Consider the following 14,085-nt stretch of genomic DNA (forward strand, 5'->3'; position numbering starts at 1 on the left):
ACTTCCGCTTCCGGTGGCACCCCGCTGCGCTCGCCCCCGAGCGTCTGGCTCAGGGGACTCGCGACACAAGGGTCGTGCGTGGGTCATTCTGGGATTCGTAGTTCACCTCTCCCTAGCTTCGCCAGTTTCTTTTTACCGGGGACTCCATCTCCCGGCGTTCGCTGCGGCGCCCGACCCTTGGCGCTTGCGCGTTGCCCTCTCCCCACCCTCCCCGATTTCCACTCCCCCCACCCCACTTCGCCTGCCGCGGTTGGGTCCGCGGCCTGCGTTGTAGCCGTCGCGATTTCTTGGAAGCGGCAACTTCCCTCCCCCACCCTGGTCCCGGTCCCCGTCCAGCCGGTGAGTCTGAGGTAGTCGCCGCGTCTAGCCCCCTGCCCTTAGGCGCGGCACATGGGGTCTCCGCGCCTTGATGTGGGGGTGGGGAAGGAAGTGACCCGGTCCGGAACCGGGGGAGAGAGGGATGGCTTGAGGGGCGGAGGTGGCATGTGGGGACTCCTGTGAAAGGGACTTCACGGCCACCCCCAGGCCATGAGAGAAAAAGGGTCCCAGCTCTTGCACGGAAAGGATAAACTTCGGGACCCTTGGGAAAGGCGCCAGGGACATGCAGAGACCGTCGAGGTAGGGAGCTCGAGCCTGGGGCTCTGCTGGAGTTGACAGGAAGGGAGAGTGGGCTGGTCTTCTGGAGCGATAGGGATGTGGGTAGGACTGGTGGGTCAAGACCTGTCGGTTTCTTGAAAGCGGTGGGACTCCAAAGAATCTCTGATCTCAGAGAAAAGGGGCTGAGATGTGAATAAGAGGGGCGGGAGAGAGGTGCTCTAGAGTCTGGGATCCTTTAAGAAAAGGTTGCCCCAAATTCTTCCATGGTTAGAGATCTAAGTGTGGGAGGAGGGAGGATACCAGAGGCAAGGTGGGAGAGCTTGGACTTAACTTACACTCTCTTTTTTCCCAGCTGACGTGAAGATGAGCAGCTCAGAGGAGGTGTCCTGGATTTCCTGGTTCTGTGGGCTCCGTGGCAATGAATTCTTCTGTGAAGTGAGTTCTCAGTCTCCCAGCTGTCTCTACACAAAGTTTGGCATTATATTTTCCCACATATTTAGCTTCCACACGCTTCTCTTACAGGCTTCCATAGAAACTTTTCCTGTCAAGGAAGAGTCCCGTCAGTAACTCCCCTCACTAATTTGTGAAGTGGCAAGACTTCCCAGGTCCCAAACCTGCTACCCTCTGTAACATGGGACAAGTCAACCCTTTTATTGTTATTAAAGTTATTATTAGACTGGTACTGGGAGTGCTTCCCGTTGGAGTCTATTAGAATTAAAATGTCACATGTGAAAATGCTCTGTAATGTGGAAAGTTGTCTACTAATAATATAAAGGATTGTAACTATCCACAGGACTGAAGCTGTTGAGTCTCCACTTTCCTTAGAGACCTAGCTGCTCTTAAGGAGAGGACAAAACTGGTTCCTAGGGATGAGGGCAGGAGTAGGAACAGGGCTTTTGAAAGGAATGTCTCTTTAAGTAGGAGATTGTTGTAGCTGCTTATCTGTAGAAAAGAAAAGCCAAAGCTTTTATGGGAAGGCTATGTATCTGAACTGGGGAGAGAGACTCAAGTACTTCTGCCGAGCTAGGGTTGAGGAGTAAGGGGAAACCAAAGCAGTTGTGTTAAGAATAAGGCACCAGTTAGAGCAACGTGCCCAAGTCAAAGCTGAGGATTCTGCTGTGGGTTTCATCTTGACTTCCACATCCTGACAGGTGGATGAAGACTACATCCAGGACAAATTCAACCTCACTGGACTCAATGAGCAGGTGCCCCACTATCGACAAGCTCTAGACATGATCTTGGACCTGGAGCCTGGTGAGGCACCCTCAGTTCGTGGTTTTGTTTTTTGTTTTTTGTTTTTTTCATGTTCCTGTTTATCTGCTTCTTGGATTTCCATATTTCCTTTTGGTTCTCTGTCTTTATCCAAAGTCCCCTACTTCATTTTGGTCTCCCATCTGACTCTTGCCCAGTTTTGTGACTTACACCTCCTGTTCCCACACTCTGGTCCTGTAACTTGGCTCTGTCTCCTAATGCTAGTTTCTCCTTGGGTCACCTTTCCTGCTTTTTTTTTTTTTTTTTTTGCCTCTCACCTTTCAGTTTCATCTTCTGCGTTGACATCTTTGCATTTATGTGTTGAGGAGGGGTTGGGAGGGAGAGAGAGCAGAGGCTGAAGAGATGTGGAAAGAAGGCAGAGCTGCCTTGGGTTGGTGGAAGGGTCAGAGGCCCAGGTTTCTGGGTCAAATGCTCAGGTGATGGGTGACTTAAAGATGGGTGTGGGGCACACTGAGTAGCTGGCAATCCCTGGCAGTGGGTGGGGCATCTAAGAAAGCTGTAAGACAAGTGGTTGCAATTGGCCGGGGCTATGTTTCAGATGAAGAGCTGGAAGACAACCCCAACCAGAGTGACCTGATTGAGCAGGCAGCCGAGATGCTTTATGGATTGATCCACGCCCGCTATATCCTCACCAACCGTGGCATCGCCCAGATGGTGAGGCCTCTCTGCTCCCACTTGACTCCTCTGAGGCAATAAGGGAAACAGAGGTTCCTGCAGCACGGGAGTCAAACGTTTCAACCTTGTCAAGGAATGTAGCCGAGAAGAGGGGAAGAACCCCACAACCTGGCCCTGGGAATTAAATCCTAATTGGGGTTTGTGCTGACTGAGGTGTTTTTGGGGAGGGAGACATGACCTTGGACAGGGAGTTGTTGCAGTCTGCCTTTTCCTTAGGGAACAAACAGCGAATGGCTCTGATGGTCTGTACCCTGCCTAACTGGAGGAAAGGAAGCAGAGGAGTATGAGGGCCTGTCTGGGCCTGCTTAGAAGGGGTCTCTGGACAGAGGCAGGAGTTGGGGACAGTGACGTGGCTTGGGCTGAGGAGGGGATTGCCTCTTCTCTTTGTACCTACCTACCAACCCCTTTCATTTTATTCACCTCAGTTGGAAAAGTACCAGCAAGGAGACTTTGGCTACTGTCCCCGTGTGTACTGTGAGAATCAGCCAATGCTTCCCATCGGTGAGTGTTAGAGAAGGGGAAGGAGGCCACATCAAAAGGCAGGTCCTCTGGGAAGGAGTTGGGGTTCAGCAAGTCGGGGCCTCTGTGTGGGAGGGAGGTTGGGCAGGGTTGGGGATGCCCGGCCTGCTGAGTCTGGCTGTCTCCCAGGCCTTTCGGACATCCCAGGTGAGGCCATGGTGAAGCTCTACTGCCCCAAGTGCATGGACGTGTACACACCCAAGTCATCGAGGCACCATCACACGGACGGCGCCTACTTCGGCACCGGTTTCCCTCACATGCTCTTCATGGTGCACCCTGAGTACCGGCCCAAACGGCCCGCCAACCAGTTTGTGCCCAGGTGGGGAGCAGGGCTAGAGTCACCATGGGTTGAAGGAAAGGTTCGGGATTCCCCAGAGAGAAGGGAGGACAGGGCATGGTCCTTTCTTGAGGTTTGCTTCTCCCACAGCGAGTGACCTTGGGGAAGGTATTTGATTGCCTGTGCCTCAGTTCCCTTATCCATGAAACGGGGGTGATGACAGTACCTGCCTGACGGAGTGTATTTAAATATACCTGACAGAGTATATTTAAATAGTGAGTTGCTTTGAATAACATTTGGCACTGGAAGTACCATTTAAACGATAACTTTTTGCCATCATCTCGGGCACTCAGCCTTTTGCCAGGAGAAAGTGTGGTTTATCTTCCTGGAACATCATGTGTACTGGGAAGAACAGTTTGGTGTTCTGTTGAAACAAGTGCACACAGAAGCAAGCAGTCACATTCCTGTATGTGTGTGTATGTTTACGTATATCCTAGAGTAAGAGTTTTAATGCCTATTTAAGGTATATTTCCCAGTATTCTGGAGGGAAGATGTTTGGGAACCACTGTCCTTAAGCACTTAGCAGACCCATGGAGAAGCTGGGGTGGGGAGGGGGAAATGCAGGCCACTGGCAGGGCCAGAGTGGGGCTCACCCTACTGCCTCTGATCTGTGCCCTGGCCCAGGCTCTACGGTTTCAAGATCCATCCAATGGCCTACCAGCTGCAGCTCCAAGCCGCCAGCAACTTCAAGAGCCCAGTCAAGACGATTCGCTGATTCCCCACCCAACCTGTCCCTCTGCCTTTAACACCTCTATTCCTTTGCTGCCACCCTTTCAGGAACCCTCTATGGTTTTTAGTTTAAATTAAAGGAGTCATTATTGTGGTGGGAATATGAAATAAAGTGGAAGAAAAGGCCATGAGCTGGTCTGCTGGTGCTTGGGGATGGGGGATGGGAGGGTAGTGCTGTGCTTGATCCCAGGGGCCCTCATGGCCCAGCCCACCCTCAAGTTGAAAACCAGCACAGATTTGTGCCCAGTGGACTTGGTTGATGTTTTTAGCAGTAGAGCAGAACTAGTAGTGGATGCGGAGATGTGCAACGTCACATGGAAAAGACCTAGGGGAAAATCCACTTTCAAAGACTGGAGACATAATTTGTTCTTTTTTGGCCACCTATGGCTGTACATTTATACTGTAAGGAGTATAATCAACAACAAAATATTTCGGTTTTGATTTTACAGGGAAAGTTGTCCTGAAATAAATAGAACGGTAAGGGGTGGAAAGAGGGACAAGGTCCAGAGTTGCTGCTGGGTGGTGTCTGTGCGCCCCCTGCTGGGGGAGCTGACACGCTCATCTCGGAAGGACAGGGACCCTGGGCGCCTGGCCCAAGTGTTTCCCAGCACGGTAGGGACTCGCTGTATGTGTGGGGAGGACAGTAGGTGGTACCAGAGACAGACACTGGTCCATGGACCCTTGAGGTGTGGGAATAGATTTTTTCAGGGCATGAGAGAGACAGACAACTGGATAAAGGCCCAGGTGTTGTTCTTGTGTAGGCCACTGTTCCCACGTCCAGGAACCTGACCTTGTGGGTGAGGACATACCGTCCCTCCAGCCAAGTTAATAACTTCCTCCCCCAGCCAAGGAATATAGCTCTACGTCTACAGCAGCTCCTGCTCAAACTATCAAAATCACCCTGCAAGGAACATGGTCACAGGAAGGTGGGATTTCAGGATACCCCTCAGGGACTGCCCTTCTCAGAATTCCATCATGAAGTTCCATGTACTTGTAGGTGTGCTGGTCATGGTGGGCTTCGCAGTGGGAAAGGGTAAGTGGGGCCCAGGGGCAAGGAGGGAGGGGTGACTGAGTCCAGGAAGGGCGGGGGGTGCTGTAGCCCTCGGTTCACAGGCTCCCTGCAAGGCAGAGAACTTGGAATGAGCCAACATTCCCATCCTTCCTGTTTTCTGCTTCCCCAGCTCCTGTTTCTGAAGTCCGGACCTGTCACCTCTGCCTCTTAGAAGACCCTTCTACAGGGTGCATTTCAGGCTCAGAGAAGTGCACCATCAGCAGCTCGTCACCATGCATGGTGATAACCATCTATTATGGTGAGTCAAGTCCCAGGAGGGAGCTGCTGGTGGGATAGCCTGTGGCTTGGTCTCCTCTCCTCTCATAGATGAGGGCTGCTTAGGGCCTGGGGTGCAAGAAGAAGACAGGAGGATCCTGAAAAGAGGAGTCTGGGGTTCTCGGGGGTCAGCTAAGCCAATTTTTCTGGCCCATTCTGAAGGAGTCTGGGCTAGAAGTCAGGTCTGGGTGAGGGATGGGGAGAGTCTAGGGTGAGGATACCAGGCTTGGGGACCATGGGAGGCAGCAGGGGTATTAGCTGTTCCCTCTTCTCCAGATAACAAGATACGTTTCTTCATCCGAGGCTGTGGACAGTACAATTCTTACCGCTGCCAGGAAAAACGCAATACCTACTTCTCGGAGTACTGGTACCAGGCCCAGTGCTGCCAGTACGATTACTGCAACTCCTGGTCCAGCCCCCAGCTCCAGAGCTCCCTGCCTGATCCCCCTGCTGGGGCCTTGGCCCTGCCCCTGTCGGAGTTCCAAATCCAGTGGTTCTACAAGGCTCTGAACCTCTCACTGCCCCTACCCACCTTCCGTGCTGGGAAGGAGCCTGAAGGCCTCGACCCCCTGGCCACCCTGCCCCTGAACCTGAGCTTGTCCGTTGCTGACCTCCGCCACATATACTTGTCTCTCAACAGCTCAGGACTTTTGGTTCTTCCCTGGGCTGGGCCCTGATGCCTTATCCTTCTTGGATTTTACTCTTCCAGCATCTCTCTCCTAACACCCCAGCACCTAGTGCTGCCCTCCTAGAACACCCACATTCTCTGGTCTGTGATTTTTCAGGCCTCCCTTCCTCTGTGCTTCCAGCATCTGTATGGCTTAGGTTTCATTTCCTTCCCAGAAACCGCTGTAGCACTGCACCAGTACTCTTCTTTCTCCTAGAAAATACCAAGTTCACTTTCTGCCCAGGTTGACCTAGGGAAGGCACGGTTTCCTCGTGCCTTTCCCATCTTCCGAGTCCATCAGCCCCCTCATCTTTCCAATCCCCTGTCAGTCCGGCCACCTGCTATCTCCATTCAGGTCTGGTTGTAGATTGCAGCCCATGGCTATCTTAAGACCCAGACTGAAGTTGTAGCAAGAAGAATGAAGCGTAGACATCTGTGCAGATTTCCTGACTAGGCACTCTGGTGTCCCTACTTCACTGCCTCCACCTCTACTCCTGCCCTGGTTTCCTGCTTCTCTCCTTTTGCCACCGTCTCTGGCCTCCTCAGCCCCACTTCACATCACTGAGTCCTGACACCCACTTCCATAGGTTCTAGGGGAGAGGAGAGGCAAGGGTCTGCCCTGCTCTGCACTATATCTCCCGTTTACTCTCCAGAACCTCCACAATAAATGGACTGGGCTAAGTCTGTGTCACACTGTTGATGGGGTCAGGCTCAGATATGGACAAGTGTAGACCTGTTAAAGTTAATTGGGCATGGGGAGCAAACAGTTTACAGCCTGGCCCACTCCACTTGGCCTTTGTGGCTTTCTCATGGCCTGCCCCCAAAGGGCTTGTATCCATCCACCTTCTGATTAGCTAAGACTTCTCCCAGCCTTTAACTTACTCCACAGGGGCACCTGTCTGGCTCAGTCAGTAGAGCGTGTGACTCAATCTTGGGGTTATAAGTTTGGACTCCACATTGGGTGTAGAGATTACTTAAAATCTTTAACAAAACAAAAAACTTTGCCCTACAAAACCTAGAGAATTAAACCCTGGTTACATTGGCTTTTCCATCTAACAGAGGAGGAAAAACTCTCCTTTAAACCAGAAAAACTCAGGAGCAAACCAAAGGGTCCAGGCCTGTATCTGAGAGTCCCCTGGTGCTGAGGAACCTGGGTTCTTGCCTGTTCTTTCAGGATCCTGGCACCCAGGACCACCTCTTTAGGGAGCTAGGTTTGGGGGTTGGGGATGTTCACAAATTATACAGGTGAGGCTGCAGTTTAGGTCTTTGATTTTAAGGTTTTATTTTTGGAAAACTACAAGCCTACAGAAAATAGTAGTGAATATTCATAACTTTTTTCATACATGCAGTTAAACACACTGTTCTGGGTGTGGTGTTATTGAGTACAGCCAGGTGCCCACCCTTCTGAATCTCAACCCAGTGCTGGGGTTGTGAAACCTGTTCCTAAAAAGCAGTGTGCACTTTGTGGTTGGGGGACCCAATTCCAGCTCCTCTGCCACTTGGGTAAGTTGGTTTCTGTCTCACTTTGGTCACCTGTCAAGGAGGGATAGTACCTCCTAGGATTGAGAGAATGCATGTTTGTGTGCACAGGTGAAAATTAAAGCCTCAAAAATAGACACATGGGACAAAGGTACCTACAGATTGTAGCATTTATGTATGTATGTATTACTACTTAAAAAAAAATGTTTGTTTATACTGGCTCCTGGATGACTCAGTTGGTTAAACATCTGACTCTTGGTTTCAGCCCAGGTCATGATCTCACAGTTCGTGAGATTGAGCCCCACGTCGGCTCTGCTGACAGCATGGAGCCTGCTTGGGATTCTCTGTGTCTCTCTCTGCCCCTTCCCCACTCATTCTCTCCCTTCACCTCTCAAATCCATAAACTTAAAAAATAAAATAAAACTTTTATTCATTTTGAGAGAGAAAGAGAGAGAGAGAATCCCAAGCAGGCTCTGTGCTGGCAGCACAGAGCCCAATGGCAGGGCTCAAACTCACACCACGAGATCATGACCTGAGCCAAAACCAAGAGTCACCAACTTAACCAACTGAGCCACCTAGGTGCCCCACTACTTTTTAAAGTTATCTCTATCCCCAATGTGGGGCTTGACTCACTACCCCGAGTTCAAGAGTCACATGCTCTACCAACTGAGCCAGCCAGACACCCCTGGCCTATTTTTAAGCCTCTTCCAAAACATACCAAAGCTTACACATACCATAATGTGGGTTTTTCTAAACTTCACACCCAGATTACCAGTCCTCAAGTCACTATAAAGGCCTATATCAGCACCCAAAGCAACCTTCGTGCACCCTCCCAGGCACTTCTAACTTGGGTAGCCGCTGTCCTGAGTTGTAGCTGCTTAGAGGAATTTTGTCTGTGTGCTTGGTACAAAGGGCATCATGCAGCATATACTCTTACACAACATTTTGCACATGTTAGCAGAGATCCCTGGCCCTTTAAATAGCCTATGCTCTGGCAGGAAACCCCAATATTAATTGGTAGGTAAGAGAGCAGTGTGTGGGGGGGGGAGGTGTACAAAAATAAGTACAAACCTTCAGTGTGCCCCCCTGTCTGGGCCCACTTTCCCCCCATCATCTCTGACTTCAGTGTAGAAGTCTAGGTTTATACAGCTCTAGCAAGTCGAACTAGACGATGGTCTCAGAGGCTGAGGAACCCAAGGCCCAAGATTCGGCAGTAACTTCCCACATGGTCCTTGAAGAGGGAAGCTGAGCCTGGGTTCCGGCCAGGGCTCCACTAGATCTAGCGGCTCTTCCACAGGGTGCTTCCCCCCACCCTCTCCCTGGGCCTGGTCCCAGGCCTCATAGCTCCACTCCTGCCAGCCCTCACCTCCCACACCGTGGACCTCCCCCAACCCAGGCCCCACATAGCACTGCCAAGGGTGCCCACTGCCCTTTTGCCCTTCGCCACAGAAAGGCTTCCAGTTCTTCACCTTTTGTGCCTAGAGCTGAATCCAAGACATGGAGGTTGGGCAGAAGCAGAGTTCAACAGAGCTGGGAGCCCCGAGGTGGGGCAGTCAGGTGGGACCTCAGCTTTCCTCAGCCTCCACCACTACCAGAAGAGAGAGACGAGCTCTACAGTTTGTACACCAATTTATTTGCGAGGAACACCTGGGGACTTGAGGCTAGAGAGGCCCATGGGGGGAGAAGGGGCAAAGCAAGGCCAAGAAGCAGCTGAGAGATGGGAGGAGAGAAGAGTAAAGCCATCAAACTGTGAGGACTTGAAGGGAAAACTCAGAGAATTCTGGAGAGGGGACCTGGGGGAAGGGCTGAGTGGGAAGAGGGGTGTTGGGTGTCAACTAGGAGCTGGTAAAAGGGACTAGAAGATGGATGGCAACTAGCAGGGTTTTATTCTAAAAGTCTCTGCGGAAGTTCTAAGGAATATAGAACACTCTGTTCTGAGGGTTATTGCAGAACTCCAGGAAGCAGCATCGAGAAAATATCCAGAAGCCAAACACTGGAGAAGAGCGGGTATACGAACAATCACTCATCTGCTCCTTGCGGCGGCAGTCACTCACCATGATGTCAGAACCACTGCCTGGGGAAGGATGGCAGCAACCAGTGATACAGACATCTCAGGTCCCAGGCACAATCCCAGACTCTTCCATCCCCTCCCTCCACATGGACTTACCATCACTGATCCCACACCCTTCCCTGACCCCCCCAAATGCCAAGATTCCTGGAACCGGACAGGGGCAGGAATGCCAGGGAGTCACCAGCTATGGATCCCGTGGAAGGTTGGTGGGAAAGAGCCATTCAAAATAAAGTGATGCGGGGCACCTGGGTGGCTCAGTTGGTTAAGCACCCGACTTTGGCTCAGGCCATGGTCTCACAGTTCGTGAGTTCAAGCCCCGCATCTGGCGCTGTGCTGACAGCTCAGAGCCTGGAGCCTGTTTCAGATTCTGTATCTCCCTCTCTCTGCCCCTCTCCCACTTGTGCTCTCTCTGTCTCTCTCTCTCAAAAATAAATAAATATTAAAAATTTTTTTAAAATACAGTGATGGTTGGAGGGGGCTGAGTTGGGTCTTGCTGGGGTAGAACCAGCACTTCAGCTGGGACCATGTAAAAAAAAGTTGGGAGATGTATTGGAGGTCAGATTGCAAAGAAAAGGTGTTTGTCATCATTTTATGGAACAAAAGAGAAGATGGTATCTCTTACTATTATATATATATTAGAGGGGGAAATATGTGTTCACAGGGACATTCATTCCTGCCCTGCTTGAGAGAGGAAAAAATTAGAAGCAACCTACAGATCCGTCAATAATGGGATTGTCAAACTCTGCTATGCCCATGCCATGGAGAACCATGCAGCAGGTCAGAAGAACAGGGAAGCTGTTTACAAACTGATATGGAAACTCAAAATTCCCATGACTGTTCATTTAAAAAAACCAAGTGCAGGGTGCCAGGGTGGCTGAGTCAGTTGAGCATCTGACGCTTGATTTTGGCTCAGATCGTGATCCTGGGGTCATGGGATTGAGGCCCACGTTGGTCTCTGTGCTGAGTGTGGGGCCTACTTAGGATTCTCTCTCTCTTTCTCTCTCTCTCCCCCCCCCCACCGTCTTCCTCCCTCACTCCCTCTGTCTCTACCTCTCTCTCTCAAAAATAAATAGATGATAGATAGATGATAGATAGATAGATAGATAGAGGCACCTGGGTGGCTCAGTCAGTTAAGCATCTGACTTCAGCTCCGGCCATGATCTCGTGGTTTGTGAGTTCAAGCCCTGCATTGGGCTCTGTGCTGACAGCTCAAAGCCTGGAACCTGCTTCAGATTCTCTCTCTCTCTCTCTCTCTCTCTCCGCCCCCCTCTAAATAAACATTTTTAAAAGTTTTTAATTAATAAAAATGTATAAAAAGCAAGTGCACACCAGTGTTTACAGTGGTATGCTACTGTTTATGGAGGAAAGAAAAAGAGGTGAAACAACATATTTGCATAGAGTGAGATGTACACAAAAGATCACAGAAAGGATATCAAGAATGTGGAAAGATGTGGGGCATCTGGCTCGCTCAGTCAGTAGAGCATGTGACTCTTGATCTCAGGGTTGTAAGTTCGAGCCCCACGTTTGGTGTAGGGATTACTTAAAAATGAAAAAAAATCTTTAGGAAAAAAAAGAGAATAGGAAGATTAGTTTTGTGTTGTTTGTGCATGAGAGCTGGGTGGCTTGTGCCAGGAGTGGGAGGGAGACTTCTCTTTGATGCGGTTGAGTACTCTGATATTGAACCAAAAGCATAATAAAAGGACTTGAATTTTAATTTGAAGGCAAGTTTATGCAGTGGTTGTTAAGAGCACCATCTCCGGAATCACCACAAATTGTGGTTCAGCTTCTAGGAGAGTTGGGCAAGATTTTGACCTTTCTGGGCGTCTGTTTCCTCATCGGTAAAACGGGGATAACAATAATAAAAAACCTGAGAGGGTGGTAAGTGCTTAGAACAGTGCTGGCACATAATGTGTTCTGTGTTTGTTAAAAAGAGCGGAGGAGGGGCCCCCCAGCTGCTCAGTCAGTAGAGCATAGAACTCCTTGATCTAGGGGTTGTGAGTTCAAGCCCCATGTTGGGCCTTGAGCCCACTAAAAAAAGCAGGGGTGGAGGGCGGGGAGTGAGGGATCGTGTGGAAGAGCAGGCATGAGAAACAGGGACTGCAGTTTCAGGAAGTTGAAACTGAGGTGGAGCTGTCCAGAGGGCAATTTCACATGACAATTTGGCCTAACATTCACATTCATAAGGAAGCAGAGCAAATCCTCTGGGGAGAGTGAAGTGGGAAGACAGCTAATGCCTAAATTTTGGTGAACGTGAACCATTAGGGGTCTCCCTGAACAGACAGAGAGAAGGCAGCCTGAGGAGAAGCGGGGGGATTTAGTGATCACAAGCCTCCCCCACAAGGCTGGGTGCTGTAAGAAACGCATACGCCATGGGGCGCCTGGGTGGCTCAGTCGGTTGGGTGTCTGACTTCAGCTCAGGTCATGATCTCACGGTCCGTGAGTTTGAGCCCCGCGTCGGGCTCTGTGCGGACAGCTCAGAGCCTGGAACCTGCTTCGGATTTTGTGTCTCCCTCTCTCTCTGCCCCTCTCCTGCCCTGCTCTGTCTCTCTGTCTCAAAAATAAATAAAAACATTAAAAAAAAAGAAACGTGGACACCAGCCAGCTCCATGAGGGAACAGGAGGGGTGGAAGTGGAGACAGAGAATGGCTCTGAAGGTGAGGAAGGAGAGAGCATGACGAGCACTATCTAGGTAGGGGTTGTAGGAACCAGACTGTGGGGTACAGCTGAGAGATGCAGCTCAGGAATGGGTCGGGCCAAGGACAAGCAGCTCACTGTTCTTTATGAGCAGAGTCATGCAGCTGCTGCCAGGAGGGGCAAGGCAGATGTCAGATCCCAGAAGGCATCCCAACTCCTTGGTCTCCAAGAGGCATCGATAGCAGCGCAGATATTTGGAGAACTGAGCTGGATGAGGGGGTTCCGGATTGACAGGATCAAAATTACCTAGATCACAGAGCAACACTGACTCCAACCCCACCTAATTTCCAGGCTGGTCAAGCCCATTCTTCCCTCCCCAGCTTCCCGTCTCAGAAAACCATGAAATCACCCGTTCTTTAAAACCATCTGGCTTAATCCTCTATCAGAGGCTTTTGTCAGTTTTAAAACCTCCATTCTCTGCTCTTATACCTCCTGAAATAAGGAACTCATTAAGGAATTCATTTACTCATTCAACATGTATTTTGAGGTACTACCATGTGCCCAGCACTCGGCAAGCTCCTAAGTTCAAAGACTAAGCAGAGGCAGTTAATTCCAGCCTGGGCAGTTCTGTGAGGACAGTTCTTCTGGGACTTGGTTTCACAGTCTCCCCACCCCTATGGACCCCCTTTTGAATATGCTTTCTTAATCTGTAATGTTCAGTGAAAACAAGAGTGCATCACCACAGGACAAGAGGAATCTATGCTTTGTGTGGACAGAAGACTTCGAGTGGCCCCCCATCACATTATTTGTTTGGTGGTCTAATCACTGGAAAGACCCATATTAAACTTTGTCCACCAAAGCCTTCCCCACCTACGTGTATATATGCTCCCTCTTCCTCTTGTTCCAGGCCCAGATCACATGTCAGTGAGTCCCCAGACCCAGCAGAACACTTAGTGGGAGGCAGATACTGAACAAACACTTTGAATCCTGTTTCTATATAGACGGTGTTTTGCAGCCATGTTGAGGAGGTTATCAGGCTAGATTCAGCCTTGTTCTACTGGGTGGATCCCGGTTCTGTTATCTAGCATGTTCTCGGAATCCTCCCTATTCTGTACTGCCCCAGATTTAAATGGAGTCCTTTCAGTATCTGCATTTATTTTTTTTTTTTAATTTTTTTTTTTTTGCAACGTTTATTTATTTTTGGGACAGAGAGAGACAGAGCATGAACGGGGGAGGGGCAGAGAGAGAGGGAGACACAGAATCGGAAACAGGCTCCAGGCTCTGAGCCATCAGCCCAGAGCCTGACGCGGGGCTTGAACTCACGGACCGCGAGATCGTGACCTGGCTGAAGTCGGACGCTTAACCGACTGCGCCACCCAGGCGCCCCTTCAGTATCTGCATTTAGGTCACTGCTGTTGAGACAGCCCTGGGGTAATAACTAGAGATCTCCCTCAGAGTGAACAGCAGTCCATTACCAGTCCCTAGGCATTATCTCACCAAGTCCATCCATCCCATCTTTCCCTCTGCTTGGTTTTACCTGAGCATCCTGGGCAGATGTGCCCAGACACCTGGTATCTGTGGGTCTCTCTATCCAGCAGACCAGGAGACCCTTCTGACCCCTTAGAGCCACTTACCAAACACCAAGCTCCTCATGACCAGCACTATTAAAAGGACCATGTACAGGGCTTGGGAGGTGCTATGAAGGCCCATGGGCTCCATACTCCTGCTACCTGCAGGGCCTGCTGCCTACTAGCCTCCAGTTGGGGCTTATATTGGTG

At 50.4% G+C, this 14,085-nt stretch overlaps 3 protein-coding genes across 4 annotated transcripts; 2 read left to right on the top strand and 1 right to left on the bottom strand.

Moving 5' to 3' along the window:
* The first annotated feature begins 3 nt into the window (after positions 1–3).
* CSNK2B (casein kinase 2 beta) lies at positions 4–4,257 on the top strand. 2 transcript variants are annotated; one of them, XM_043571789.1, is made up of 7 exons: positions 4–339; positions 950–1,032; positions 1,749–1,851; positions 2,408–2,523; positions 2,970–3,045; positions 3,193–3,382; positions 4,025–4,257. In XM_043571789.1, the coding sequence occupies exons 2-7, from the start codon at positions 961–963 to the stop codon at positions 4,113–4,115; spliced, it is 648 nt and encodes a 215-aa protein (XP_043427724.1). In that variant the 5' UTR covers positions 4–339; positions 950–960; the 3' UTR covers positions 4,116–4,257. The 2 variants fall into 2 exon arrangements, with proteins under 2 accessions (XP_043427724.1, XP_043427725.1); XM_043571790.1 differs by lacking the exon at positions 4–339 and adding an exon at positions 425–618.
* Positions 4,258–4,369: 112 nt separating this feature from the next.
* Positions 4,370–6,804, top strand: LY6G5B (lymphocyte antigen 6 family member G5B). Its single transcript, XM_043571788.1, has 3 exons — positions 4,370–5,162; positions 5,311–5,439; positions 5,733–6,804. Exons 1-3 carry the CDS (start codon positions 5,042–5,044, stop codon positions 6,131–6,133), a joined length of 651 nt encoding a protein of 216 aa, XP_043427723.1. The 5' UTR covers positions 4,370–5,041; the 3' UTR covers positions 6,134–6,804.
* Positions 6,805–9,330: 2,526 nt separating this feature from the next.
* Positions 9,331–13,822, bottom strand: LY6G5C (lymphocyte antigen 6 family member G5C). The gene is made up of 3 exons (XM_043571919.1): positions 13,805–13,822; positions 12,446–12,647; positions 9,331–9,676 (listed from the first exon to the last, which is right to left on the bottom strand). Exons 1-3 carry the CDS (start codon positions 13,820–13,822, stop codon positions 9,513–9,515), a joined length of 384 nt encoding a protein of 127 aa, XP_043427854.1. The 3' UTR covers positions 9,331–9,512.
* Positions 13,823–14,085: the final 263 nt, after the last annotated feature.

The sequence above is a fragment of the Prionailurus bengalensis genome, assembly GCF_016509475.1.
Source record: "Prionailurus bengalensis isolate Pbe53 chromosome B2 unlocalized genomic scaffold, Fcat_Pben_1.1_paternal_pri B2_random_Un_scaffold_46, whole genome shotgun sequence".
NCBI classification, from domain to species: domain Eukaryota; kingdom Metazoa; phylum Chordata; class Mammalia; order Carnivora; family Felidae; genus Prionailurus; species Prionailurus bengalensis.